Genomic DNA, 9,073 nt, shown 5'->3' with positions numbered 1-9,073 from the left:
CTCTCTGGACGCTGCTGCCCTTTGGCTGTGGATTCCTCGTGTCTCTGCCGGACCCCGCTGTGGGGTGTTTGTTTTGGGCTTGTCTTCCATGCCCTGGCTGCTGCTGAGCTCTGCTGCCTGCTCCTCTCCGCCGCCTTGGACTCTGTGGAACTTCTTGCTGCGCTGTGTCCGCCGCTCGGGGCGGCTGTCATTCTCCTCGCACCTGCACTGGATCCAGATGTGGCCGTTGAGCTCTCGCCCCACACTCCAGTGGATCCAGCTGTGCACTGTTGAGCTCTCTCCCCACCACGCACTGGATGCAGCTGTGCACTGTTGAGCTCTCTCCCCATCGCGCACTGGATCCAGCTCTGCACTGTTGAGCTCTGTCCCCATCGCGCGCTGGATCCAGCTGTGCACTGTTGAGCTCTCTCCCCACCACGCACTGGATGCAGCTGTGCACTGTTAAGCTCTCTCCCTACCGCGCACTGGATCCAGATGTGCACTGTTGAGCTCTTTCCCCATCGTGGACTGGATCCAGCTGTGCATTGCTGAGCTCTTTCTTCGCCGTGCACTGGAACCAGCTTTGCACTAGTGTGCACGGAATCCAGCTGTGCCCTGTTAATTTGATCCCTCTCACACACTAGATCCTACTGGCCTCTTCTGGTTTGACTACTCATCTCGCACTGGATCCAGCTGTGCAGTTTTGTTGTCTGGAACCCCACCCTCACGTGACCCTGCTGTGCACTGCTGATCTGCATCACTGTTGATCCGGGTCCCCATCCTGCACTGGATCCAGCCTTGTGCTGGTGGTTTACTTTCCCACTGCGCTCTGGATTCAAAAGTGCTCCTCTCCCTGGATCACTTTCCTGCACTGGATTCAGCTTTGCCCTGTTGAGCACTCTCCTCGCCGTGCACTGGATCCAGCTGTGCACTTCTGGTTGAATTCTCCTGACAGCGCTGGTTCTACTTGTGTGCTACTTCTTGGATAGCTGTCCTGCAGTTGATTTAGGCGCGCACTGCTTGAATCGACGTGTTTGCTCTGGATCTCCTGCGTGGATTGCCCTGTCTGTGCTGGGTCCAGCTGTTCACTTCTTTGTGGATCTCCTTCCTGTAATTGGTTTATCTGTGCACTGCTAACTGGAAACATCAGGCTGCACTGGGGCCAGCTTGGCATTGCTGTTTGCAGCCCCCCCTGAGTTGCAGTCATCTGCTCATCGCTGCTTGGATTGGCGCTCTGCACTGGATCCAGCTGTGGGCTGATGTTTTAGGGTCCACTCGTCAGCATCGGATGCAGTCTGATCTCTGAAGCTCGGTTTGATTCCTGGCTGGTGGGCCCCTCTCCCACCTGGGGGCTTGAGTCACTCCACCCTCACCTGGAGCGGCCCTCTGCCCCACAAGTGACGGGACCCTGCGCATGCCCCCTGGGCTGGCTCGGATGAAGCTCCGAGAGGCGACATCGCTCAATCAGCATGGGCACCAAGCAGACCAAGGGGTGCCAGGCCAGCGGGGTCGAGAGCCCGCCGCACCACCTCGGTTCCCGCAAAAGGGGCCCCTCCAAGGACCGCGGCGACTTCTTTGCCTCCTTGATGGCAAAGTCAAGTGATAAGTTTGCAAAGACTGGGCCGGGGAGCCTCCCTCCTTATCACAGGCGCATTGGCATGATTCAGGATATGATGGTGCTGGTGAGGCAAGCGAGGCACGATGAGGCGACCGAGCTCCTCCGGCACCTGAGGCAGGTGAGTGCTGGTACCCGCTTGTGACGTAGGGTCAAGAAACTGAGCATGGTCCACTCTGGTAAACTCGAGTCTGAGCAGGGTCCACTCTGGTAAACTCGAGACTGAGCATTGTCCACTCTGGTAAACTCGAGGCTGAGCATTGTCCACTCTGGTAAACTCGAGACTGAGCATTGTCCACTCTGGAAAACTCGAAACTGAGCATTGTCCTCTCTGGTAAACTCGAGGCTGAGCATTGTCCACTCTGGTGAGGCTGAGCATTGTCCTCTCTGGTAAACTCGAGGCTGAGCGTTGTCCTCTCTGGTAAACTCGAGGCTGAGCATTGTCCACTCTGGTAAACTCGAAACTGAGCATTGTCCTCTCTGGTAAACTCGAGGCTGAGCATTGTCCACTCTGGTAAACTCGAGACTGAGCATTGTCCACTCTGGTAAACTCGAGGCTGAGCATTGTCCACTCTGGTAAACTCGAGACTGAGCATTGTCCACTCTGGAAAACTCGAAACTGAGCATTGTCCTCTCTGGTAAACTCGAGGCTGAGCATTGTCCACTCTGGTGAGGCTGAGCATTGTCCTCTCTGGTAAACTCGAGGCTGAGCGTTGTCCTCTCTGGTAAACTCGAGGCTGAGCAGTGTCCACTCTGGTAAACTCGAGGCTAAGCATTGTCCTCTCTGGTAAACTCGAGGCTGAGCATTGTCTACTCTGGTAAACTCGAGGCTGAGCATGGTCCACTCTGGTAAACTCGAGGCTGAGCAGTGTCCACTCTGGTAAACTCGAGGCTGAGCATTGTCCACTCTGGTAAACTCGAGACTGAGCAGGGTCCACTCTGGTAAACTCGAGGCTGAGCAGTGTCCACTCTGGTAAACTCGAGACTAAGCAGGGTCCACTCTGGTAAACTCGAGGCTGAGCAGTGTCCACTCTGGTAAACACGAGGCTGAGCAGTGTCCACTCTGGTAAACTCGAGGCTGAGCAGTGTCCACTCTGCTAAACTCGAGGCTAAGCATTGTCCTCTCTGGTAAACTCGAGGCTGAGCATTGTCTACTCTGGTAAACTCGAGGCTGAGCATTGTCCACTCTGGTGAGGCTGAGCATTGTCCTCTCTGGTAAACTCGAGGCTGAGCAGTGTCCACTCTGGTAAACTCGAGGCTGAGCGTTGTCCTCTCTGGTAAACTCGAGGCTGAGCATTGTCCACTCTGGTAAACTCGAGGCTGAGCATTGTCCTCTCTGGTAAACTCGAGGCTGAGCATTGTCTACTCTGGTAAACTCGAGGCTGAGCATTGTCCACTCTGGTGAGGCTGAGCATTGTCCTCTCTGGTAAACTCGAGGCTGAGCGTTGTCCTCTCTGGTAAACTCGAGGCTGAGCATTGTCCACTCTGGTAAACTCGAGGCTGAGCATTGTCCTCTCTGGTAAACTCGAGGCTGAGCATTGTCCACTCTGGTAAACTCGAGGCTGAGCATTGTCTACTCTGGTAAACTCGAGGCTGAGCATTGTCTACTCTGGTAAACTCGAGGCTGAGCATTGTCTACTCTGGTAAACTCGAGGCTGAGCATTGTCCACTCTGGTGAGGCTGAGCATTGTCCTCTCTGGTAAACTCGAGGCTGAGCATTGTCCACTCTGGTAAACTCGAGGCTGCGCATTGTCCACTCTGGTGAGGCTGAGCATTGTCCACTCTGGTAAACTCGAGGCTGAGCATTGTCCTCTCTGGTAAACTCGAGGCTGAGCATTGTCCACTCTGGTAAACTCGAGGCTGAGCATTGTCCACTCTGGTGAGGCTGAGCATTGTCCTCTCTGGTAAACTCGAGGCTGAGCATTGTCCACTCTGGTGAGGCTGAGCATTGTCCTCTCTGGTAAACTCGAGGCTGAGCATTGTCTACTCTGGTAAACTCGAGGCTGAGCATTGTCCACTCTGGTAAACTCGAGACTGAGCATTGTCCACTCTGGAAAACTCGAAACTGAGCATTGTCCTCTCTGGTAAACTCGAGGCTGAGCATTGTCCACTCTGGTGAGGCTGAGCAGGGTCCTCTCTGGTAAACTCGAGGCTGAGCGTTGTCCACTCTGGTAAACTCGAGGCTGAGCATTGTCCACTCTGGTGAGGCTGAGCATTGTCCTCTCTGGTAAACTCGAGGCTGAGCATTGTCCACTCTGGTAAACTCGAGACTGAGCATTGTCCACTCTGGAAAACTCGAAACTGAGCATTATCCTCTCTGGTAAACTCGAGGCTGAGCATTGTCCTCTCTGGTAAACTCGAGGCTGAGCATTGTCCACTCTGGTAAACTCGAGGCCGAGCATTGTCCACTCTGGTAAACTCGAGGCTGAGCGTTGTCCACTCTGGTAAACTCGAGGCTGAGCATTGTTCTCTCTGGTAAACTCGAGGCCGAGCATTGTCCACTCTGGTAATCTCGAGGCTGAGCAGGGTCCTCTCTGGTAAACTCGAGGATGAGCGTTGTCCACTCTGGTAAACTCGAGGCTGAGCATTGTCCACTCTGGTGAGGCTGAGCATTGTCCTCTCTGGTAAACTCGAGGCTGAGCGTTGTCCACTCTGGTAAACTCGAGGCTGAGCATTGTCCACTCTGGTGAGGCTGAGCATTGTCCTCTCTGGTAAACTCGAGGCTAAGCATTGTCTACTCTGGTAAACTCGAGGCTGAGCGTTGTCCACTCTGGTAAACTCGAGGCTGAGCATTGTCCACTCGAGGCTGAGCGTTGTCCACTCTGGTAAAGTTGAGGCTGAGCAGTGTTCACTCTGGTAAACTCGAGGCTGAGCAGTGACCATTGGTAAACTCGAGGCTGAGCGTTGTCCACTCTGGTAAACTCGAGGCTGAGCATTGTCCACTCTGGTGAGGCTGAGCAGTGTCCACTCTGGTAAACTCGAGGCTGAGCATTGTCCACTCTGGTGAGGCTGAGCATTGTCCTCTCTGGTAAACTCGAGGCTAAGCATTGTCTACTCTGGTAAACTCGAGGCTGAGCGTTGTCCACTCTGGTAAACTCGAGGCTGAGCATTGTCCACTCGAGGCTGAGCGTTGTCCACTCTGGTAAACTCGAGGCTGAGCAGGGTCCTCTCTGGAAAAGTTGAGGCTGAGCATTTCCACTCTGGTAAACTCGAGGCTGAGCATTGTCCACTCTGGTAAACTCGAGGCTGAGCATTGTCCACTCTGGTAAACACAAGGCTGAGCAGTGTCCACTCTGGTAAACTCGAGGCTGAGCATTGTCCACTCTGGTAAACTCGAGGCTGAGCGTTGTCCACTCTGGTAAACTCGAGGCTGAGCATTGTCCACTCTGGTAAACTCGAGGCTGAGCATTGTCCACTGTGGTAAAGATGAGGCTGAGCGTTGTCCACTCTGGTAAACTCGAGGCTGAGCGTTGTCTCTCTGGCTGAGCAGTGTCCACTCTGGTAAACTCGAGGCTGAGCGTTGTCCACTCTGGTAAACTCGAGGCTGAGCACTGTCCACTCTGGTAAATTCGAGGCTGAGCAGTGTCCACTCTGGTAAACTCGAGGCTGATCATTGTCCTCTCTGGAAAAGTTGAGGCTGAGCATTGTCCACTCTGGTAAACTCGAGGCTGAGCACTGTCCACTCTGGTAAATTCGAGGCTGAGCAGTGTCCACTCTGGTAAACCCGAGGCTGAGCAGTGTCCACTCTGGTAAACTCGAGGCTGAGCATGGTCCACTCTGGTAAACTCGAGGCTGAGCAGTGTCCACTCTGGTAAACTCGAGGCTGAGCATTGTCCACTCTGGTAAACTCGAGACTGAGCAGGGTCCACTCTGGTAAACTCGAGGCTGAGCAGTGTCCACTCTGGTAAACTCGAGACTAAGCAGGGTCCACTCTGGTAAACTCGAGGCTGAGCAGTGTCCACTCTGGTAAACACGAGGCTGAGCAGTGTCCACTCTGGTAAACTCGAGGCTGAGCAGTGTCCACTCTGCTAAACACGAGGCTGAGCAGTGTCCACTCTGGTAAACTCGAGGCTGAGCAGTGTCCACTCTGGTAAACTCGAGGCTGAGCAGTGTCCACTCTGGTAAACTCGAGGCTGAGCAGTGTCCACTCTGGTAAACACGAGGCTGAGCAGTGTCCAACTCGAGGCTGAGTATTGTCCACTCTGGTAAACTCGAGGCTGAGCAGTGTCCTCTCTGGTAAACTCGAGGCTGAGCAGTGTCCACTCTGGTAAACTCGAGGCTGAGCAGTGTCCACTCTGGTAAACTCGAGGCTGAGCGTGGTCCACTCTGGTAAACTCGAGGCTGAGCAGTGTCCACTCTGGTAAACTCGAGGCTGAGCAGTGTCCACTCTGGTAAACTCGAGGCTGAGCATTGTCCACTCTGGTAAACTCGAGGCTGAGCATTGTCCACTCTGGTAAATTCGAGGCTGAGCAGTGTCCACTCTGGTAAACTCGAGTCTGAGCAGTGTCCACTCTGGTAAAGTTGAGGCTGAGCATTGTCCACTCTGGTAAACTCGAGGCTGAGCAGTGTCCACTCTGGTAAACTCGAGGCTGAGCAGTGTCCACTCTGGTAAACTCGAGGCTGAGCATTGTCCACTCTGGTAAACTCGAGACTGAGCAGGGTCCACTCTGGTAAACTCGAGGCTGAGCAGTGTCCACTCTGGTAAACACAAGGCTGAGCAGTGTCCACTCTGGTAAACTCGAGGCTGAGCAGTGTCCACTCTGGTAAACTCGAGGCTGAGCAGTGACCACTCTGGTAAACACGAGGCTGAGCAGTGTCCACTCTGGTAAACTCGAGGCTGAGCAGTGACCACTCTGGTAAACACGAGGCTGAGCAGTGTCCACTCTGGTAAACTCGAGGCTGAGCATTGTCCACTCTGGTAAACTCGAGGCTGAGCAGTGTCCACTCTGGTAAATTCGAGGCTGAGCAGTGTCCTCTCTGGTAAACTCGAGGCTGAGCAGTGTCCACTCTGGTAAACTCGAGGCTGAGCAGTGTCCACTCTGGTAAACTCGAGGCTGAGCAGGGTCCACTCTGGTAAATTCGAGGCTGAGCAGTGTCCTCTCTGGTAAACTCGAGGCTGAGCAGTGTCCACTCTGGTAAACTCGAGGCTGAGCAGTGTCCACTCTGGTAAACTCGAGGCTGAGCAGGGTCCACTCTGGTAAATTCGAGGCTGAGCAGTGTCCACTCTGGTAAACTCGAGGCTGAGCAGGGTCCACTCTGGTAAATTCGAGGCTGAGCAGTGTCCTCTCTGGTAAACTCGAGGCTGAGCAGTGTCCACTCTGCTAAACTCGAGGCTGAGCAGGGTCCACTCTGGTAAATTCGAGGCTGAGCAGTGTCCACTCTGCTAAACTCGAGGCTGAGCATTGTCCACTCTGGTAAACTCGAGGCTGAGCGTTGTCCACTCTGGTAAACTCGAGGCTGAGCAGTGTCCACTCTGGTAAACTCGAGGCTGAGCAGTGTCCACTCTGGTAAACTCGAGGCTGAGCGTTGTCCACTCTGGTAAACTCGAGGCTGAGCAGTGTCCTCTCTGGTAAACTCGAGGCTGAGCAGTGTCCACTCTGGTAAACTCGGTCCACTCTGGTAAACTCGAGGCTGAGCAGAACCCTGGGTTTGGACACTGGAAATTCCGGGGTGGATATGAGAACCTCCGGGGTGGGCACATCTCAATGGTGAGTGTGGGAACCTCGAGTGGGCATCTCCTTAGGGGTGAGTATAGAAAACTCAGGGGTCGGCCCGGGAACCCAGTGACTGTGTGTTGCTGTATTTCTCATTAGCCCACCATACCACCGCGAGGTCGCCATGGCCGCCTGTCGCTAAATGAACGCCTCCTGCCACGCAGCTTTGGCTGCATGGACTGTTTTAAGCGATGATCTGTGGACTGAACCGTTCAGCCTTGGCCTGAGAACGGAGATGGATTTGTCCCGCCGACACCCAGTAGCAGGTAGTTCCCCCGGGGGCCTGCAGGCGGCAGTGTTGAGCAGCTCATGTTCCGCCTTCGAGAGTTTTGTTTACACAGCTCGGGGCGGCTTTCGAGGTGTCTGTCCCCTCCCATTCCACCTGGGCCTGGCAGTCCTACGTCTCCCAGATATCGCACTGTAACTTCACGACTATCTTATCACTTGTGGATGGCTTCCCCGGATCCCCTTGTGAGACAGTAATATTGTTCCTTTTCTTATCACTTCCGCTTCACGCCTCGTTCTTCCGCTTGTCTCTGTCTTTACTGTCTTTTTAGCTCTGTCTTGCAGGCTATTTCCACCCCCCTCCTTCCCCGTGTCAATGTTTTTCCATCGTCCTCTTCCTTTCGCCTTCACTGGTTTCTACTTCTCTCTCATTTGCTTTGGGCCAACATGTGAAAATATAAAAGTTCCCATCCCCAAACAAAGTGCAGGTATCCACTACCCGTAAGCACCAGCACAAATGAAGCACTGCCCTACCACATTCTTTTCATTTTGTGTGTGACAAATCCTGGATCTCCCGGTTGCTCTGTAACATTGTCCCAATATTATTATGTTTGGATGGCATTCCTGTCTCTACTAGTGGGGCAGTAACGTTAATCCTCATTTCATTTATTGTGGGTGGCATTCACAGATCCCCTGGCGGGAATTTATTCTGCTCCTTATCATTTGAGGACGCCATTCACAGATCTCCTGGCGGGACAGTAGCTTGCTCCTTATCTTATCATTTGTGGACGCCATTCACAGATCTCCTGGCGGGTCCGTAGCTTGCTCTCCATCTTGTCATTTGTGGGCGTCATTCACAGATCTCCTGGCGGGTCTGTAGCTTGCTCCTTATCTTATGATATATGGGCGCCATTCACAGATCTCCTGGCGGGTCCGTAGCTTGCTCCTCATCTTATCATTTGTGGGCGTCATTCACAGATCTCCTGGCGGGTCTGTAGCTTGCTCCTTATCTTATCATATGTGAGCGCCATTCACAGATCTCCTGGCGGGTCCGCAGCTTGCTCCTCATCTTATCATTTGTGGGCGCCATTCACAGATCTCTTGTTGGAACAGTAATATGCTCCTTATCTTATCATTTGTGGATGCTATTTCACGGTCTGCTGATGGGGCAGTAATATTACCCCATATATCATTTATTGTACCTGGCATTCCCTGGCCTCCTGGCGGGACAGTAACCTGCTCCTTATCTTATCATCTTTCGGTGGCATTCCATGACCTCCTGGTGGGACATTAACCTGCTCCTTATCTTATCATCTTTGGGTGCCATTCACCGATCTCCCGGTGGGACAGGACCTTGCTCCTTATCTTCTCATTTGTGAGTGACATTCACAGATCTCCTGGTGAGACACCCATAGATTCGGAGTGGAACAGTTCCGCCGGGCCTTACCTTCCCCTGCCCTGAGGCTTGCCGCCAGAGGTCTCCCGTGGGGGCATTGGTACTGGTCAAGCCTCCACCCCCACGCGGCGTCATCCCCAACAC

General features: G+C 53.6%; 1 protein-coding gene across 1 annotated transcript in view; it reads left to right on the top strand.

Moving 5' to 3' along the window:
- The first annotated feature begins 589 nt into the window (after positions 1-589).
- Positions 590-9,073, top strand: part of LRRC75A (leucine rich repeat containing 75A) — a 985,560-nt gene continuing 977,076 nt past the window's right edge. Inside the window, exon 1 of the mRNA XM_086954549.1 lies at positions 590-1,715. Coding sequence (XP_086810675.1) covers positions 1,449-1,715 — 267 coding nt within the window. The 5' untranslated portion in view covers positions 590-1,448. The remainder of the gene's footprint in view (positions 1,716-9,073) is intronic.

The sequence above is a fragment of the Lissotriton vulgaris genome, chromosome 2_1 (genome assembly GCF_964263255.1).
Source record: "Lissotriton vulgaris chromosome 2_1, aLisVul1.2, whole genome shotgun sequence".
NCBI classification, from domain to species: Eukaryota; Metazoa; Chordata; class Amphibia; order Caudata; family Salamandridae; genus Lissotriton; species Lissotriton vulgaris.
The sequence above is the reverse complement of the archived record's forward strand: the minus strand, read 5'-3'. Positions and strand labels throughout refer to the sequence as shown.